The 20,514-nt window shown below is 52.1% G+C and overlaps 5 protein-coding genes across 5 annotated transcripts; 2 read left to right on the top strand and 3 right to left on the bottom strand.

The window, feature by feature from the left end:
• Positions 1 to 366: 366 nt before the first annotated feature.
• Positions 367 to 1,711, bottom strand: MAA_08572 (uncharacterized protein; the record flags this gene model as incomplete). Its single annotated transcript, XM_007826570.1, has 3 exons — positions 367 to 782; positions 906 to 1,560; positions 1,631 to 1,711. The coding sequence occupies 3 exons, from the start codon at positions 1,709 to 1,711 to the stop codon at positions 367 to 369; spliced, it is 1,152 nt and encodes a 383-aa protein (XP_007824761.1).
• Positions 1,712 to 2,639: 928 nt separating this feature from the next.
• MAA_10737 (uncharacterized protein) lies at positions 2,640 to 3,231 on the top strand (the record flags this gene model as incomplete). The annotated part of the gene is made up of 2 exons (XM_011412455.1): positions 2,640 to 2,697; positions 2,768 to 3,231. 2 exons carry the CDS (start codon positions 2,640 to 2,642, stop codon positions 3,229 to 3,231), a joined length of 522 nt encoding a protein of 173 aa, XP_011410757.1.
• Positions 3,232 to 4,683: 1,452 nt separating this feature from the next.
• MAA_08573 (inorganic phosphate transporter) lies at positions 4,684 to 5,549 on the bottom strand (the record flags this gene model as incomplete). The annotated part of the gene is made up of 3 exons (XM_007826571.1): positions 4,684 to 5,078; positions 5,203 to 5,363; positions 5,527 to 5,549. The coding sequence occupies 3 exons, from the start codon at positions 5,547 to 5,549 to the stop codon at positions 4,684 to 4,686; spliced, it is 579 nt and encodes a 192-aa protein (XP_007824762.1).
• A 2,927-nt stretch (positions 5,550 to 8,476) lies between these two features.
• On the bottom strand, positions 8,477 to 8,884 carry MAA_10736 (amidase; the record flags this gene model as incomplete). Its single annotated transcript, XM_011412454.1, has 1 exon — positions 8,477 to 8,884. One exon carries the CDS (start codon positions 8,882 to 8,884, stop codon positions 8,477 to 8,479), a length of 408 nt encoding a protein of 135 aa, XP_011410756.1.
• A 9,950-nt stretch (positions 8,885 to 18,834) lies between these two features.
• Positions 18,835 to 19,684, top strand: MAA_08574 (uncharacterized protein; the record flags this gene model as incomplete). Its single annotated transcript, XM_007826572.1, has 2 exons — positions 18,835 to 18,922; positions 19,317 to 19,684. The coding sequence occupies 2 exons, from the start codon at positions 18,835 to 18,837 to the stop codon at positions 19,682 to 19,684; spliced, it is 456 nt and encodes a 151-aa protein (XP_007824763.1).
• Positions 19,685 to 20,514: the final 830 nt, after the last annotated feature.

Below are 20,514 nucleotides of genomic sequence, written 5' to 3'. Positions count from 1 at the left end.
TGCTAACAACTACATCGGACTGCGCACGCGAGGCTGGGACCCAATCGTGTCGAGGGATGTGTGGAATGTGGATTATGAACAGAACATACAGTTACTCCATTGCTGAAGTACCAGAGACGCCTAGATCTATATGAAACTTTGGGCTATCTGCGAAAGTTGTCCGCAGTTCACTTCCAGTTTTTGGATGTAGGTTCTCTCTCAACGGTGAGGCTCGAGACCACGTAATACCGTTGTCTGGCATGTTGGTATTTGGCTTCATTCATATTCACCATTTCTATTCGAACACGTGCACATGCTGAAAAACTCTAATTCCATGGGTATCTATCCATCTATCCATTTGATCCAACTCCATGCACCTCGAATGTATTACAATTCCAGCTCTTCAACTTCCATGCCACAATCAACACACGTCTTTATCGTCATGCCCTCCTCATTCTCTACAGTGCGGCCCCATTGATGGACATGCTTCGTATCTCGTATGGAATCTCCGAATTTGTTTGCGCCCGACTTGCCCAGCGTACCAGCCTGTCGTCGGAAGGCATCTGTTCGAGTCTTGCGCTTCAAATCCATCAGTTTTTCTTTAAACTTGGCCTCTTTCCGCGCCTTCTTTTGTGCTTCTCGCCTTTCATACTCTGCATCCAGCTTTTCTGCAGATCCCCATTTCGTGTTGACCGCATACTCCTCAACTTGGAATCGCAGGAACAGCATCATATCATGCCAATGAGATTTATGCGGGTTTGGCTTCGAAAGATGGGGTAAGAGCTCCGGGTCTCGGAGTTCGGCTGTTACGTGTTAGTAAGAAGAATACGAGCAAAAAAAAAAAAAAAAAAAGAAAAAAAAAAAAAAAAAAAAAAAGAAAAAAAAAAGAAAAGAAAAAGAAAAGAAAGAAAAGAAAAAAGACTCACGGTCTGTTAAGAAATAGTCCTCCTTGCACTCCGTCTTGGTCAGGAGTGAGTACTTCTCGGGGTACTTTTCCTTGCACTTGTTGCAAACGCAAATATGAAAGACCTCCTCCCAGACAAAATCGATCTCCAGGCTCTTGCACTCTCTACACTTCTTCCTTTTCTCTTCATCGTCTAAAACACTGATTCCAGGCTCAAATGGTCCCGCCTTTTGTCGTTGAAGCTTCCGGATTAGTTGCATGCGCTCCCACTCCTGGACAGTCATGTCCTTTGGTCGTTGCTCATCTTCCTGTCCCGGCTTTTTTGCGCCCAAGGCGTAGTTATGAGGGTCATCTTCTGTTGTCAAGAAACCGCCCTTTGTATCGGTCATGGAGCTCATATTGTAATCGACAAACTTGGTAAATTTGCGGGCTGGGCGCAAAGCCTCTTCGTCGCCTTTGTTACGGCCATCGCGGTTGGTCCCCGACGCCATCCCAGACGAAGCTTGCGTAGAGATTTCACTGTACAAGCGCTTTCCGTTTACTGGCTTGGAGACGTGAACATGTTCAGTGGGAACAAATCCAGCCGCAGACTTGGGGGTGTTGGAAGTCTTGCCAGCAGCACGTTGCTCGGCTTCACGTTGGTCTCGGATGGCTTTGGCACGCAATCGGTTCTCTTCCTGGAAGATATCAGTAAGTTTAAGCGAATGAAAAGACTAAAGGCTTCGCAATGGCGATGAAATGACGTACGATTCGTCTGGTAACTTCGGGCGTCGGTGGCGAGGCGACAGGTGCCGTTGTAGACGGAGGTGGCGTTGTCCCTCGCTCCATTGAAGCTGGAGCTGACGCGGCGGCACGTAATCAGATAGGGAGCGGGAGTGTAGGTCACGGAAGATTCAAGTCGTTGGTTATCGCTACACAAAATACGGCTGTGTTAAAGTGGTGAGACGTGAGGATGCTCAAGCTGCGACAAGATGTTCACGATGATGCGAAGTAGAGGGGCCAACTGTGGGGGGCGGCCGGATGCCGGATGCCTGATGTCACTCGCACCTTCCTGGCTCAGACTCGAAAGCGCTGCGCCAAACGTGACTCCGCATCAACAGATGCACCAGAAATACGCCATCTCCCGTCCAAGAAATTGAGCCACTTGTAATGTTTACATTTCATTTTCAAAGTCATGGAGCCTTCATTTTTACTTGGTCTTCCTATTCAACCACCAAATGAAATATGAGTTGCAAGTCGAGATCATGATTGCTGACCTGTTCGTGGACTGCACTCGGTTCCGTCATAATGCGAACCCAGGTTGCCCAGGCATGCTCGGCCTCCTTATTCCACCCCGGGCCGCATCCCTGTGATTATTATCTGACCGGTTTGGCTGAGAGCGACCAAGCAGTTATAATGAAGCCTGCATTCACCGAGCCGTACGGGGGCATCGCATCGTTGCCAGCTTCTCACGTTCAACCCCGCGCCAAAAGATGCCAGCTATAAGAGACATAGTATTTGGGCTGTTGGCGGCAGTGATAGGCACAGTTCGTGCTGCGGATATAATGAGGTCATTACTTGCTACGGCCACGACGGATCCGCCTGGGCGAATAATACTCGATGCCCTGGATCTGATGCATGCGGCGGCGTCGATGCCACATGTCTATCGAACCGCCTGTATCACAAACTTGAAGACAGACCTGGTCCTTTTATCAGGGGGCTTTGTGCAGTCAAACCTTGGGGCAAGGGCCTATGCCCCCAGATTTGCGAATACGGCATGTCTGGTGAATTATACCAATCGGCACAGCTACACGGTCTCGACGGCGGGGCCTTGGGTACAACTTTGAGAGCGAAGCCATACTTTACCAACCTTGACATAAGCAACTGACGCCGTGGACGCAAAAGACGTGGTCAAGACAGACGAATCCGCCAGGCGGTTTTCCCAAGTTACGATTTGTAGCGACGGCTCATTCTGCTCCGACAAGGATGGCATCGCGTGCTGCGGTCAGAAAAAGGGCGAATTTCGGGACAAAAACGCCAATATTGCCAACGGTCCCGCAACAACAACTCTCTCATGGGGCCCAGAACATACACCATCCGGATACCAGACCATCGCTCCAACTGCAGGCTCAGCCTCTCAGACAACTTCACCAACTCCAAAACCAGACCCCAACAACAACAACGCCGTCACAATCAGCAAAGGAGTAGACATCCCCGTCGGTGTTATTGCCATCGGGGCCATCGCAGCACTCTTCTTCATGAGACGTGGAAAGCGAGCGAGAGTCAGCACCAGTCCGCAGGAGCTCCCCAACAAAGGCGGACAAAAAAGGCCCAGGACACCTGGGTGCCGGCCCGCTCCCAGGAACTAGACGGGTCACGAGAGCCAAATACACCAGTCTGAACTCGCAGCATGACAGTTTGATTTTGCAAAGTTGCATTGGATAGAATCACATGTCATGTGGCACGTTGGCCAGGGGACGTTTGGTGTACATGACAGGCCTAGCGATGGAAACATAAGCCGGGTGACTTTGTCTGCCCATTCGATGCGCCGAAACGCGGGCAGACATGCAAGTCAGCAAACGCGCATACCTGCCACGCGTATAGCCACATGGCAACATGGCGAGGGCTGCGTATCCATTGATACCTCTCAAAAAGGCAAGCACTGTTTGCCGAGCAGGCGCAAGCAGACGCCGTATCCTACGGCGAACCCAGCACATATGTCATGGTTCAGGGATAAATAAGTACTTACATGTGAGATGTACGACTTTCGTAGAATGTACATGCCTTGTCTCGCTACCCAGGGGCGTGAGGATATAAGAACCAAGTTCCACAAGTAGACTATGCATCGTGCCCTCGGAGTTGGCTGTTCCCATTCTGCGACTGGTAAACCCGAACCAAACAACGGCTGACAACGGCCTCTTTGAAAGTTTAGTTCAATGCCAGCCGTGGACTTGGCCGTACGTAGTTGCAAATCGGGGCACAAACAACAGCCAAAGTCATATGCGCCGCGCACATCGTAGTTACAACTGCTACGCCTCAGCCAGGGCCGGCATCCCCAGGCGCTCTTCGTCCCAAGAAATAACTACAGTACGCCGTGCTACGTCGGGAGGCGGAAAACCACGCGGAGAGCCGGCAGCCCCTACGACACGGTGGTCGAATACGACCAGATTTCTACCCACGCCCGAGGACGCTTCCAGGCTCCGGGGCAAAGGCGTGATCGGCGTCAAGGAGTTGCGCAAAGTAGTCACCCGACCCAGGCGGAAACCAAACGGCCCCCGCGGGCAATTCGCATGAAGCCACTGGATCATTCTGGAATAAGCTGGCGATGAAGGACACACGCTGCAGGTCGTGGCGGCGGCAGGGAAACAGGGAAACAACTCCTTCTTGTATCTGACACCGTCATCATGTACTAGCAGCAACCACTAATACGTACGTGCATGTGCGTCTCGTCACCACGCGACAGTGGAACCACAAATGCCCCCGTCGGCATGTTTATAAGTAACCCGGTACTTTGTGCCAGCAACGTGGTCATGTTGTAGGGGCCCCCGTCACCAAACGCACCTCGCTGCCTCGATGGGGAAAATCCCGAGCCGAGGAGCCGCGAATTCGCCAAAGGAAACCAATTACATTCCATGGTACAGACATCTAATACAATCCAACAAACCCGGTGGCTTATCGCCCTTCAACCCCGTGTTGTTATTCCCGCCCCAAGGATTCTGCTTGTACCAGAAGCATCAGAAAGCCTCTCCCACCCCCCTGGGCCCCCAGCATCGTCTATGCAGTTGCCACGTGTTGATTAGCCGTGTCCCCCTTTTCCCCGTCTACTCTTCCTTGGCGCCGCCGCGGCCCGACTTCTCGGCAGCCTCGACGGCCTTCTTGTCGCTCTGGGCCTGGCCCTGCTGCATGGCGCTCATGAAGCCGGCGGCCTGCTTGAAGGGGCGCTTGAGGTCGCCGCTGGCGGGCTGGCCGTAGATGTGGATCTTGACGAGGTTGCTCTCGAGGGCGCTCTTGACGGGCAGGATGCTCTGGATGAGGAGGGGGTTGGTGTACTTCATGTACAGGTGCATGAAGCCCATGATGGCGATGCCCATCATCTGCCCGCGGAAGAGGGCGCGGAGCTGGTCCTTGTCGTAGGCCTGGATCGTGGTCGTGACGAGCTTGCCTTCTTCCGTGGAGCCCATGGGCGGGGGCTCAACGTACTTGAGCGTCGTCAGGTCTAGTGTATACGGGTTAGTTTTTTTTTTTTTTCTTGTTGCGCTCTATATTCGACGACAACCAAGGTGCGAGCTGGGGTTTGTTCCGCAAAACAGGCCCGAGACACGAGGGTTAGGTAGCCATACCCTTCTTCTTGTTGATCTGCGATCCAATGTACAGGTACAGCAGGGCAATGAGGACATTGCTGCCCAGGTAGACGGCGCGAACGGTGTTGAGGACGTTGGGGTCGTCAAAGGGAATGCGCTTCGACACCTGCATCATGCCCAACATGATGACGAGGTTGGTGCTATCGAGGGCAGGATGTTAGCATACATTGTCTCCCGGTACAGATTCGATGCACATGTCCTCTGCACCGGCGCACATGAAGCCATGCGACTCGTGATATTTCCCGATGGAGGGGGGATCGAACACATGTCCACGTGCAGAGGAAACAAAGATTCGCTACTCACATCTGGGGGTTGAGGCCGGCCATTGTGAAGTCAATAAATAGGTGGACAGGCAGGCGACAAAGAAAAGGATAAAGTCGACAGTCGGCAACAATGTCAACAAAGAGCGTAACAATGCAAAACGTGCAACTCTAAAACCGGGGACGTGGTCGCAAGGCTCCCAGGAAGTGACGAGGAGAATTATTATGGCTGGTCAGGGTCAAATGTTTTCCAGATGGTTCGCTGGCCTTTTTGCCTCAAATGGGTGGCGGAGGCGTGGCTGACGTGCTCTGGTTGGCCGCAGAGATCCGTGGCGTGCAAGGGGACTCACAGCCTCAGCCACAGCCTGTCTCTTCTGTTAGAAACCTTTTTCCGGATCCGATTTGACGTCTGGATATTTTGGGCTTGGCTTGATGCGACATCCCATCAACTCATTAGTCATGGTCAATCTCTCTGCACGCCATGGTGAAATGAGAGCTCAAGCCATCACTCTAAGCATGGTGTTGAGGTGAATTTTTCTACATTCCTTGGAGCTCAGAGGAAGTGTTGTCTATTCTCACTTCTCAAGCAGAACCTTCAACTCCAGGCTGAGGAAGCAGGACACGCTGTTGGAGAGACGACTTGCAAGAAAAGTGTGGGAATCAACGTCCTACGGTTCACCCACTGCCGCTGAAGAACCTGTTTATTTAGCATATGCAATGTATCTGCTCGTTCTGCCGGCGACCGAGAACCACAATACTGCACAAACTCGACTCTGGTGTAAGCATCATCGGAATGAGGGCGCATCAACTCCACGACGGATTCGAGTGTTCTTGACGTGCGTTTTGTACAGCAGATATCCTCCAAGTATCCACAGACTCACATCACACTAGACAGCCAGGTTGCATAAAAGATTCTGCCCAACAAGATGGCGCATGACTGATAGACACCTCGGTTCATCGAATATATAGATGAGCAGCACATCAAGGCATTTCCGGGAACAGCTTTACTTTGAGGTGAAGAGGCCGCTTCGGCATCAATACCAGCGGCATCTCGATATATCATTTCCTCTTCCCTGGGTCCAGGGCCGAGCTACGTCCGCCATATGGCATTGCAGATCTCCCGAGTTGCCTCTTCTCGGCTATCAGGTACGCTCAATTTGTAACGGCGGCATTGGTATTTTGCATGGCTCAGTTGCCGCCATGTGCCTGCGTCAAGGAGTGAGCCAAACGAACCAGAACGGCAAGGTTATGCCGTCGTCTTTCCGCAACTGCAGTTAAGACACGGCGAGGGCGAACCGAACAGACCCAGGACGTAACTCGAGACGTACGCGCTGCGCCTTCATTGCTCGTACCAAAACCTGGGAATTCTTGATGCAAAATGCGCGCCAAGCACCCAGATCCGTTCTCCCAGCCGGCATCAATAAAAACGTAGTCTTACCAAAGTCCCAACCAACTCTCTCTTAAACGATAACGAGCCGTTGACCCCGCCCAGAAACGCTACATCCCATCAAACCATCAACTCATAGAACATCATGGTCCGCACCACCACAATGCAACTCTGCAAAGCCCGCTTCACCCGCTTCACACGTCAAATTCCAGGGCCCGTATCCTCTTTCCGCATGGCCCAAAAGCACAAAAGTCCAGACTAACCCTCGTACCGCCTAAACCCCGCGAGCCGTCCTCCGGTCTCAGGCCAACGACGTCTGAATGAGAGCTCATCGCCCTGTGGGCGGTGTCTGTATCGTCGGACCCCCAAACAGGCCCTGAATTCCGCCGAGTTTCAGCCCGCTTGCCTTGGATATGGAGGAACCGTTGGCCCCTTGGCTGAGCAAAGTAGACCGTCAGGTCGCGTCGCTCACCACCACTGCCCAAAAGACGAGCCGGATGGAGTACCCCGGGACTTGTCGGCCGCGACAGGGCGAGGTTCCAGATAAGCCTCGAGATGCGTGGCCCCCTTGGCCCCCGCTGGCGCAGGCCACCACACGTGGCGTTTGCCGGGCGTGGAAGCATGGAAGCTTCTGCCAGTGATGCCACGGGACCCTCTCGGACAAGACGAGGCCGGAGTTGCATGCCTGCTCATCAGCGCCTTCGGTGAGCGGGAACAGTAACCAGGCACGAAGCCAGAGAACACCGCGTAGATGCCCCGTCTTTATTGATGACCTCGTGATGCACCGGTTCGTGAGAAGAAGCAGGCGTCGTGGCCTACCCTATAGAACACCGCATTTGCACGCCGAGTCGCTGACCAACACCCATCACCTGAATGACCACGACCAAGGCGACGATTGAAACCACCCCCCCTCTTCATCTGCAAGTGTTGCAAGCCTGGTTGTGCGGCCCCAAAGCCCACGCATTGTGTCACCGTCTCGCTGCACCGTCCGCTTTTAGAAGGGCGCTGCCCGCCAGACCTCTCACAAAGCCCGCGTCAGCCCTACGACAAAAAGCCAGGGGTGATGCGAGCGAGGGTCTTGGTGAGACGCTTATAGCGGCGGAGTTTCGCGGCCGGCAAGAGAATAAAAAAGGACAAAAGGGCCATGCTGATCATCAGCGGCGTTAGATGCATTCATTGCCCGGTAGCTGAGCCCTGTTTGAATGCAAGTTTCTTTGCGCACCGCTGGCCGTTCCGCTCAAAGGCCTTGGTGACGGCGGACGTTCTTTGTAGATTGCCCTGCTTGCCGATGGCCGGTGAAAAAGGCAGCGCCATTGTTCTCGATAGAGAGGACTGTTTGTTGGACAGGCCTGGTCGGGCAGTGCTTGCTTCTATGCTCGCATGCAGCAGGCAAAGGAAGTACGAGGTCGACAGCACCCCATTTGCAAAGCGTAAAAGCAGCCCTTTATTTGTCCCTGGCTGCAGAGAGTTGTCGGCGAAAAGAAAAAAGGTCATTGCGCGCGTTTGTTGCGCTCCGCTCGAATGTTTCAACCCGGTTTCTGTTGAGCGCTTCACAACGTCATGTCCTCAATCACAGCGGCAACCCGCGTGTAGGGAGGCCCTGTATTCACAAACCTTTAGAACCTGTGCCGTCGATAAAGAGGCATTGTGCTATTGCGTAGGAAGATGGCTGCCACACCATGCTGTTTGTCGTGACTTGCTCCCCAAAGGCCATTGTAATGGAGCAACAAAGACGACGACGGCCGAAAATTTGAACAGCCGGCCATATAACTACGACCTCACGCCTCAGTCTCATTCCGAACACCAACACAACATCTATCGTAGAGGCAGTCACCTCAACACAACTCCAAATGCCCTGCCGGATCAGGGAAACCCGAGAATCTTCCCTCGCCGTCAAGTTCAAAGGCTGCGGCTGCAACTGGGGCTTCTCCTGCTCGCACAGCAAGTCACGCTCGTCGCGTACGTCATCCTCGTCTTCCTCGTTGACGCGGCATCGCTCGTCGTCAAAGGCCATCATGTGTTGCTCTGACGGCTGTGCGTATCTCGACGATCTGGATTTCTTCGAACCGTGCATTGTACCACCACCGAGACACGTCCAATTTGGGGGGCAGCACTTTTACGGACCGAGTTTCCACCACCACGATCACCACCATGGCCACCATGGCCACCATGATCACAAATATTCCTCAGACACAGAACATTTCCCCCTTGGCGACGGAGGCGGCCAACGTCACACCATGACCGTTGAAGATATGACGGACAACACCCTGGCCAATGACCGGGGAACCTTTTTCACCATCTCGTTTCCGCTCCGTTGGAAGGGTCACGATCTCCTGAAGAGGCTGACATCCAATAACGAAGAATACGCCGTCTCCGTCGAATCACCGTTCGGACGTTATTTTGAGCTAAAGAAAGATATGAACCTCAAACAATACCTTTATCTATGCGGGCATCTGCAAATTGTACGGAAGGAACGTAGTCCGGTGAAGCATATAGACTTCTAGAGCCTGCCGCCGGTAATATTCTGAGACCCTGCGAGTGTAAGCTCCGTCAGCCATCAGCCGACAACGACAAGGATGGCCACGCCGAATATTTTGCCTCTTCGACACGTACCTTGTTCAATCGGCAGCCACCAGGCGCATCATTCGTAAATCGGGAGTGCTGTGGTCTCGCGAACCACCATAACACGGCAATCGCACACAGACTCAGACTCAATCCGGGGTTAGGGCGGCCAAAAGTGCCAACATGTACGAGACGGGAATGGTTGGTTTTTAATCCGGGTTTGCTTTTGTTTGTTTGTACAAGTATGGTAGCGGCCAAGCCTGCTGGCAGGCGGGTAACTTGGCGCACGACGTCGGCCTCCATGTGGTCTACACTGGAGCGACGTGTTCCCGGGGAGAGAGTAGTACCTTAGACACTGAATATAGCACCCCCAAAAACGTTGTCATAATTGCGAGCCTTATTATATGGACCTGTCATGTCTGCGCATGTTGCTGACGGTGGTCACAATGCCATCTTGAATCAGAACCATTGTCGTTGGGTTCTGGACAAACCACTCGGCCCAAGTGATTGTGGCAAGCAAGTTATAGACGCAAGCTCCTGGCAGGACAGTTGGGCGTACAGTATCGGCCCCTTCACACTGAGCACTCCCACTGCATGACATCGGATGCTGGTCCACATGACCGACCGTACGCCCTGCACTTTAAGAGTTACTTGTATCCAAACCTAGCGTGCCCTTGATGCTATCACTGTTGGCTCAATTGAAACTGCAGTAGAGGTGCTAGTGTATGGCAGTCGCCGGTTCAAATAGACATAGCCGCCCATCAAGTGCAGTTGTTTTGTCAATCTTTCTCCCACAATTGGCCCCGCGGACAGGGCATTCGACAATTCGTGGTGTGAAACAAACAAAGACTTTCAGTCCAGTTCTACTCCGTAGTTCGTAATGAACTTAGCAGCGGCGGGGTTTACTCTAATCGGCAAAGCTGATTCCACTCCCACCAATAGAGGAGCATTGTAACGGGGTGAGAGATGCTAGCCGCAAATCCAAGATCTAGATAGGGCGTGAGTGTAAAAGCTAAGCGCAAATGAGAAGTGACAAGGACCCCCAAGCCAAGCCACGGATCTCATTGTCAAAGGGTCCCCTTTCATGGTGGAAATAGCGACAGTCGAAACAAATGACAAAAGACAAACGTGTCTGGTTTCTCTACTTTCCACCGCAGTGGTTTCGGTAGGCATATGTTGTTCGCATCCCTAGTGGATCTCTACCCACACTCGCAGGTTTCTGTTACAAACGATTCTCGGCCGTGACGAAATTTTGATGTGCTCGAATGGCCGTTGATACTGGTAACACGCACGATGTTGGTCCACCAAGCCTGCTTGAGCGCAAGGGTGTACTCCGTATACGCGCTTCCGGGCGCTAAGATTCGAATGCCGAATTTAATATACCGAATGGACTGCAGACAGCGAGGCCTATCGACGAAGGCGGGCCACCCAAAGTGGACTTTGTTCCATGTTCCAAGCCGAGACGCAGCTGCAGTGACCGATGCTGAAAGCCGACAAGAGGGAGAGAGGGCTGCCCAGATTGGCCCAAAATAGACTCCTAGGAAAACCATCTCCTTGTGGATAATGTTCGAGGACCGTGTCTCATGCCCTGTGAGGCCGTGACACAAAAAGTCGCCCCTGGCGGTGTAACCTGGCTGTATTTGTAAGAAGACACAAGGCGAGAAACGAAAATAACGACAAGGGCAATTTGACATAATTTGAGCCCAACCCTGGGGTGTAGTCAGCTATCAGAAATGTAAGGCAGGACTGCGGCTTGCGGTTATGTCTCTCGTGTTGATACTATTTCAAGTCATTTAAGAGGCCATGGTGTTATTACAAGTAGCGACACTGGTAGGATGAGAAAGTCTAAGCTTACTGTGACAGGAAATATTCTCATGCTGAAGGGGAAAAATACGCTTCTTGTAATGCTCTCACTGTGGAAATGCATTTGCTTCCTCTAAATACCTATAATATGTAATGTTGAATCATCACAGGTGTTGTTTGGTGAGCGACCTGCATGCCGCGAATCATCTGTATATCTTGGCTCACTCGTGATACCGTGTATCGGTTCCAGAGCACATCAATCTTGGTCTTCTAATAAGTTAAAGTAGCCGCCATGACTTTTTACACTAGCACGACAACGACTCGCCACTGACGATTGATACAAAGTTTAAAGGAGAAGTTATGCTACCTTTACAACCGTGTGTCTATAGTTGCTCTTCAGCTCAGCGGGGGAGAGGCTTGGGGCGGATGCAACAGTCAAGCCGTGCGCATGGCGCTCGTCAGCGTGCTAATTACCCACATTGGCTAGTTGACCTTGTGTGACAGGCAGGGTTGCTTGCAAGGTTTGTTCTGTGGCTTTGATGGAAGGTATGTAAGCGGAATTGGTGGTCCTAGTCACCGGGCTACACAGAATATTCTACAGAGTGAGTACCTTGGTGACCCTAACACCTCTAGGACCAGGAATGCCATTTGAACTTGGCTTGGTTCTTGGCCGACGCCGGGGTATTTGCGTGCCGCCGATCAAACCGCCAGCACCAGGCTTGGGAGTAAGTGGATAAGCTATGATCATTTGATTGTGGATTGGGGGATAGACCTTCCTGTGGCTGTTGCGAATCACTGTGAGCCCTGCATTTGGGAGCTGTCCCGAATACAGCCTTGCGCGGCTCGTGCCAAACGTGACGACGAATTTTATAGCCAACTCCAAGCTTGCCCACAGACTTGGATTCGTGCACAACCTTTTCATGACACATTGGCCGAGGCTGGGCATTTTGATACCGGTCTCTTGTCCGTCCATTATATCGTGGCTGGGGCGTGGCACACGAATCCTTTCGATGGGTCTTTCCAATCCTGGTCTCGAAACGATTGAAGAATCCTTCATCCCTAGGTTGGAACACATTTTTTTAATGCACCGTCATTTGGAGAGTACTACTTCGTAGCGGAGAAGGAGTTGTTGACGCCGTGTATAGCAATCCGTGAAATTTCAAAGCACCTGGACCATGTGAAACCAATATCTCTCTGATGACGATGGCCGTGTCGTTTGGTTTGTCCTAGAAGCGGTATACAGCATGCCTGTAGTATTCCTATTTTTATGGCATGATACATTGTTTTGTGGCAGGGTCGCCCCGACGTGGTCTTTGGTGACGTAAGTCATATCTGGAAGCCTGCCAAGTGGGGAATTGGGGCGCTCTTCACAGAACATTGAATGTTGGCGTCTGGTTGAATGGCGGCCACCCGACGGCGTAACCTTGTGGAGAGATCGGATTACCACTGGGCAACAATGGCATCTGCCCAGCCATGATGGGCTGTGTCGGTTCATACCAGACGTGGATATCTTGTATAGTTCTTTGCTGTTTCCCATTGGTATCCATTTGAGTAACACCAGATTGCCAACTTTGGTCAAATTATTTCCGGACCACGGCTCAGACACCTCTCAGCCTCGGGGCTCCACGCGGCATTCGGTCGTCTGCTGCCCCTAGTGTTCAAATTGCAATCTGGTGGTGACATGGAGTAGAACCATCCTCTCCGGCCCACACCGTCAAGCGGGCGAGAAAACCAGCCCTATTTGGTTTAGGGGTGAAAAGGCAGAGATTGACCAATCGGAAAGAACTTTATACGAAGGCAGATGCTGGCCCCGTCGTCGCTAAAACGTCGTTTGAAAAACGGCTAAGGCCAATTGTGGCTCTAGGTTTGAGCATCTGGTCCCGGACTTGGACTTGCTTTCATAGATTACATTGCCTAATTCGAGATGTGTCTGTGATGCAAAGGGCCAACAAACCTTTTGTTTTTTAAGAAAATATAACATCTAGGATGCAGGGGCAGCAGAAGTGCCGATTTTGTCTTGTAAAGCGACCAACCGATGCCGAGCTTTTTGTGTCCATATGGTGCTGTCTTGTCTTGTCCAGAAAATGTTTCGGGCAGCTAAACATTGTCTGCTGACGATGGAATGCAGCTTAAAACCTGTTGTCCACGTCTGGTAACTTGCGACAGGCTTTGACCTTTACCGGCTGCATCGCCCTCGTCGCCCGAAAATACGTACCATACTAACGCATAAGCCTCTTTCTAACCGTTGAGTTGACGAGAAACGGTATTTTGCCGCTTGTAGTGTTGTAGAGTACCCTTTCCGTCTGTGCCATTGGTGGACGTCCCCGACCGCCACGGACGGACTGGATGATCAATCAACCAACAGACCAGATTATGAATGTGTTGCTATTATCATGATTGAAACGTTTGTTTCTGCTTGGTCAGCGTCTGGTCGCCCATGGAGTGCGATGGGTTGGCTGTTGGTAAGGCTTGCCATCATAGAGGCGAAAACCGCTCGGGTCTTCGTTTGTGCTGATCAAAAACAACAACAAATACCTCGTGTAAACAAGACGGGTCACAAGTAGGTTTAGCAGACCAGCGTGAGAGCAACATTCCGTATTGCTAAGCACATTTTATGTTTGCTTGGTACGACGGCAGATGACTTCGTCTGCGTCGGAGATAGGGTTTCTCCCCATGCATTGTTTCCCCATTGTTCACACGTGCTTAGGGCCTTACTAGGCAGCCTCGCCAGGATCTTCCTCCTGCATGCTGTAGGGGTGGCACGACGGTGGTGCGAACTGAGCAAACGACGGGGTCTGCAGATGACAGACGATGCTGCAGGGTGCTATCCCGGACAGTGATGGCCTGAAGAAAGGCACTGGAGAGGCAGATCCGACAAAAGAAAAACAGCCCTTGCTGGCATGTAGTACTATGCTTTTTGATCTTGGCTTGTCAGGAGAGGCGCGGGAGCACGGGGTCCCGAGGGCACGCATTGACGCGGAGAAAGGGGCGGTAGGGTGTTGAAGAAAGCTCTGTCGTACAGAGGGCTGGTACTTGTCATCGAGAGTTTGATGTTGATGTTTAAACGGCGATGTTGGGTCTGACGGTTGTAAATTATGAGTTCAATGTTGTGGGTGGGGGCCGATACCCTGACTAGCACTGAACTGATGAGACTGACACAGTAACCAGACCCATTCGTGGAGCGCGCTTGTGCGCGAGTGCAGTGCTCGGGTGATGGTGGGGCATGCTAAGAGACCAGTGACGGCAAGAGCTGCTGTAAACTGTACGTACAGTAGCGTGCTGGAGCAACTAACAGTACGCTAAATCATTGACATCTGGGCAGCACCCAGGAGCCGGCAACGGGCGGCTACGGTGGATGCAACACCGTGCCCCCTGCAAGAAATCGCAAGCACCAGCCCCAGTTCTGCCTAGAAACTACCACGAAACATCAACCAGTTGACATTTGTACTTCCGCACTTCCACTTCCCATTCTCGGGCGCCACCCGTGCACTTGAGCACTCGAGCATTAGTTGTGACTTTGAGAGCTCCGAACTCCATGCTCCATAATATGCTGGGATTCTGGGGGCCCGGATGTACCAGAGGGCTGCAAGAGGCAATGGATCCAGGCACTGGGGAAAGAGAGACTTGGCAGTGACGTCGGACGGGGTTCCTGCCTGCTCCTGCCTGTTCCTGCCACTTGTGCTTCTTTCGTGCCTGCGCTTGTCCTGCTTTGGCTGCTTGGGAGCCCAATGCTCTTTCCCCGGTTCTTGCTCCTCTACTCCGTACTCTGCCCATCCTGCATCAAGCTAGGCGCACTTTAGCACTTTCGCCTGGCTTATCCTCTTTGTGCCGGTCTGGTTGGCTCACATCCACTGGCAGCTTTGGTTTAGCGGGTACTGCAGCCTGGCCTCACCCCGAATGCTCCAGCACAATGTCCTCTCAAAGTGTCCAGTACGGCGTATCCACTGTCTTCAATGCTGAGCTACTCGATGACTTGACATGGACGTTGGGAACATGCTACTCCATACACCGTGTCTTCCTCAGGCACTTCGGTACTTGGGTACCTGGCGACCTGGCGACCTCGAGGCTGTGGCTGACACCCGCTGCGGACTGACATCAAGCGCTCGAGTGGGTGGTTTCTCGACACAACCAACACGCTTTGGAGCATTCGAATCCTCCGAGTCTAAACGTCCAGCAACCAACGACCACCACCAACAACAACCAACAAGCCCGTCCTTCTCATCCACTCACTCCGTTCTCCGTCTTCTATGCCCCATACACCCTTACTTTGCCCTCCTCTCGTCTGGCTTTGCTCCGTGATACGAGCCGTTACCCCTTTCCTTGTCTTCCACCCACGCCTCCCTAGCTAGTCTGGTACGCTTTGAGTACCTTTGGCACACCATTCTGGAAACCATGTCCCAATCTTCGCGGTACTCTTTGCGGGGCCTGAGGCGTGCGGCTTTTGGCAAGGACTCGTTGATATGCAGACGATGACTCCATACACCCATGGATGCCTGCTGCTCATCCAGCTCGGCCCTCGCCGTCTGGCCTGTTGACCTCGGTGCTATATAATCTTGGACCTTTCTCAGCCTTACCGTCATCGTTCGACTATTCCATTCCCAGACAACAAGTCTATCAGCCTACTCTCTCCGTTCTCCTCATTCTATATATTACCGCTACGCTCACCAGTTTGGCCTTGACGTTCATCTTGTCTGCTTAGACAACCTCATCGAACAAGGTTTCCGTTCGGAACAATCTTCACCAAGCATCGAGTCTATCTCCTCTAGCTCGTGGAGTAGCTGGATATATCAAATCTGTCTTCTTTTGCGTCACTCACCACCCCAATTTTGTTTTGGGCAGTTTCTGCGAGAGAAGCTAGCCATGTTCGGTACCTGGAAGTACGGCAGAGGTCGAGGACAGGTCGAAAACCTGAAAACTTCTCACGACTATGAGACAGCACGCTCGAATCAGCATCAAGCTTGTAACAGATGCCATGAGAAGAAGGTACGCTGCGCCAGAAAGACCCTATTTCTTTAAATTGCACAGCAGGACCACTGGATCATGGAGTTGTTTTCTACTGTAATAAGCCTATCTCTTGCAAGCCTTTAATTATTTGCTCCGTTATTCATAAAGGCTTTTATGTTTCCGCCCAAACGAGAATCCATCCACAATCCGTCCCCAGAGCACAAGGCAGCCCGAGCCCTAACACAATGTGAATATGAACTTTTGGGTCTTGAGGCTAATCAGGTCTTCTTCGAGAGCAGTTGAAATGCAGCGGCGATAAGGACGGGTGCGAGAGGTGCATCGCTCAAGGCCTTACCTGCGAATATAGACGGGAAACTTCTCGTTCAAAAAAGAACAGAAAGTCTGACCCTCACTCTGCAGGCAGTTCACGAAGTGGTCGTGATGGCAGTGGGAGCCCAAAAGGCTCTCACAAATCCCATTCATCCAAATCTAGGGATAGGCGAGTTGCTCCTCAGTCTGGCAGCTCTCGAGGAGATTCAGCAGCAACTGCCGGAAACGTGTATCATGAGGGTTCCGTCCCCGCTGGTCATGGAATGCCTACGTTTGATGGCTACCCAATGATGTCCTCGACGATGGAAGCACAGGCTTCTGAGTATCCTGCAACTGCCCCAATCGGAGATTTCACGGCTGTTGGCAACTACACACAAGGTCCATGGATGCTGGATGGCAGCACAAGCGCTGTTGGCCTTGGCTCTTCGTTCATCGCAACTTCGGAGGCAATGTACACGGATGATGCCCATGCATTCTCAAACTACTCCAATCATACCGGCTTCGATATGTACCAACACATGGATCCGAATGAGGATCCCCGATTTTGGTCTCAAAACCAGGACCAGCATTGACAACCACTGACAACCACTGACGGGCAATGTGGGCTATGCCTAGAGGTGATTGCATATGGATAGGTGCCATTGGGGCACTGCCGTATTTCATCTTCTAAAGGATGACCGAGAGATTGTACATCACAACTTGTCATTTTGTTTCCCTTGTTTCCTTTGCACAGCATATGCATATAGATTCACGAAAATTTAACGATGTTACGACCTGCGATTATATCTGCGACCTTTTTTGCGGCACTTTCTTTCCCTTTTTCTCTCTCTCTCTTCTGGGGATTCGTGGAATAGTCATCTTTGGTTTTGAATCGATCCTGACATCTGTGGGCTACACGTCGGCACCTTGACAGTAGCAATGTTTGGAGCAGTAGGGGATGGGTTCCTCAGCACGTTAGATGTTAACTTCATGGATCGGTTTCAAGGGCTTATCATCAATCAACGCGCATGATACGATGCGGCTTATACACAGCAAGGGATGAGATGGAAAAGAAGGCAACAGACACATACATAGTTGGATCGGACCTGAGCTGCGACGTCGCAAGACACGTGCATATCTTTGTTAACATTTAGCCTGAGCGTTTCCCAGTGTTGATAGTTTTTTCGTTAAACGCTTTTGGATTTGTTCTTTTTGGCAGCGATAGACCACACTACAGAGACGAGGTGGCCGGATTGACAAATGGGACAACCCCCTATGATGCATATATGAATAGACTTATTTCCCCGCAATTGTCAAGCACAAGGTCCATGACCTTGCTTGGCGAGACATTTTGAGTTGTGGCAATGGTGGCACCAAAGAGGGGATCATCAGAAGTTCTTCTGGAAATCTCATTTCAGTGGATTCCGATTCGATCGTGACTCAACGGAGGACGCGAGGAGACTGCAGCCTGATGAGGGCTGACGAACTTGGATCTGCTTGCATCACATGCAGGCAACCCTGGGAACCACACCGCATGCGCCGTCATACAAAATTTACCGTGGACAAGACATAACATGCAATTGGTGATGCACGGGTCTCGGTGGTTCGATAGGGCATCTTGACGGCTAACAATGTGTGCTTCGCCCAAAGCCTAGTGATCCTAGTCCAGATGGGAGTGTGTTCCCTCTCCCTCGTCTTGCATGGAGCGGAGGCCCTGGTGCAGATGCGGAGCAGGGATCTAGAAGTCGCGAGTGGAACGTGAATTGCGGAACAACAGCTTAATAGCTCTCCGGAGTAGAAGTCTGGCAAGCTGGCAAGGAAATTGGTGCCGGGAAAAGAGTCAACCAGGTGCGACTGAGTGCAACGGGCTCGCCTAGGAACCGGTCGCGCAAACCCGACGGAAAACGGCGTGCTGGTTATAGCTGCATGTTGCTCTGTTTTTGATCCCTTGAGATGTCCATGGAGAGAGGGCAGCCTCTAAAATGCGTGGTTGAGGCTTAGTAATTCCGCGTTTGATGCGGCTCAATTGACTTTTTGCCCCATAAACGGAAGGCAGGCCAGGAGGAGTTGCTCCCCAATTCGACGACGACCAGACCCTGTGCAACACCCTCTGCATTTCATGCGGCGTCACTCGGACCACATTTTCTTTTTTGCGACATTGGAACAGTTCACAGACATCACCAACAGCCAACTCGATTCATCGTCCGCCGCATGAGCAGCAGCACATCCTGCATCGCTTGCACATCCCAGCACCACCACCCGTCAGGCTCTGCTTCACCCCGAAGCTGTTCGTGCAGCCGCGCCAGTGTCGTCGGCATCAGTACCAGACACCAATTGCCCCCCATCATGGCTGCTGCACAAGGCGATACACCAACTGCTCCAGCCGCGCCATCCCAGAGCAAATCCGTCGTGGCGCATCTGCAAGACTGGGGATGTAAGTTTTCCAGTGTAGTCCTTTGCTGTTGCAAACCAATGTGTTTTCCTTTCCATTGGGGCCCATCTTGTTCCGAAACGCGCTCCGTTTGCTGCGTGCCGGCCTCGATGTCATACTCCCACGCCGTCCCTTTGGCGCTCTTCACTCTGCACATCATCACGTCCCCAGTCTCCTTCCCATGTATGTGGCCTCGACATGCATGGAAGCTTCGTCGAATGAGACCCGATTCCTTCACGTCGGCGTAATCTCCCATTCCCGGCAGCAAATCCACCCTTGTCACGTTGGAGATATAGGAAAGAGTCATTGCTACATCACCACCAGGCAACACTCGCGCCTCGCCCCGGATAACCAATACGCAAAGCAACAGCAGTTTGAACTAACTCGTCCATCCTAGCATCTTCCCTCCCCCCGGCCCTCCTGGCAACCCTCGTCACAGCCCTCCACGCGCGTCCACTCCAGAAGCTGCCCCTGTTCCTCTTCACACCTCCTCTGCTCTTCTCGTCGTACCTCAACCTGTCGGGATACCCGACTGGCAGCGCCGGCCTCACAGCCGCCTGGTCGGGCCTGTATGCGCTGCTCGCGCTGCGGAGGCGCCAGCCCCTGAGGAGCAAGTTTTCTGCGAGGGGCCTGGTGAGAGGAACGGCGATTGGGCTCGGGGCCGCCAACGCCGTTGCCGGCGGATGGGTCTACTTTGGCGGCGACTTTGCAAAGGACGAGGAGGAGAGGACGAGGAGGAATAGATGGGCGCCCAAGGACGACTAGGCGGAGGTGACTGACGCGGGCTGACTTGTCAGACCAGACCGCTGTCCGGGAAAGAGTGCATGTACAATATGGTGTAATGTATAAACTCATGATTTGACTCCCTTGCATCGCGTCGGGCTTTGTATGCTCATAATCAAGACGAGTGTAATTTGAATGGACATCTGGAAGGATTCCAGGCTTGACGTGAATGAGAAATATTCACACTAGGCCGTGATCCTGCTCCATCTACGTCCGTACGGCGTCCGCTTATGACGTATTCACCACTGACTTCACAACTGTCCGCATCCCACTCAAAAAGCCAAGCATCTAGACACACTTGCCCACTGTATATGTATTGTACACTATGGCCACTCGGGCGCGACACCAATCAACTACACCCAAGTGATTTGCCAGTTATTGTTACCGTCGGCAACTGCATGGTTTAAATCGCCAACAAAATGATAGACACAGATGACTGGCATGAACAGATAATCACAAGTCGCTCCTCATCCGCGGCAGCAATCGTCTATTGATGCTATCCATAATGATACATGCTTTCCTCATAAAGCACAAAAGAAAACTCAAACCAAAAAAAAAGGTAGCCAGTGAATTCCTGCACAACGCTGGGGCCAATTCTTATTCCGGGCTATGCCATTAAACAATTCCCCAATCACCAACCCCAAGACACTTCTTTCTTTCCCAGAACGCCGCCTCAAGATTTTCTCAGCTCTTGATTTTCTCTTAGGCCCCCAACCTGGCTCATCAAATAATCTCGATGAAAAAAAATGTCCAACAATGCGTCTGATTTGCTACCGTTCTCTTCGGTAGAAATCGAAAAAGACCAGGGGCCA

Source organism: Metarhizium robertsii (genome assembly GCF_000187425.2).
Source record: "Metarhizium robertsii ARSEF 23 chromosome Unknown MAA_Scf_1, whole genome shotgun sequence".
Taxonomy (NCBI): Eukaryota; Fungi; Ascomycota; class Sordariomycetes; order Hypocreales; family Clavicipitaceae; genus Metarhizium; species Metarhizium robertsii.
Note: the sequence above shows the minus strand (reverse complement) of the source record. Positions and strands in the feature narration are given on the sequence as shown.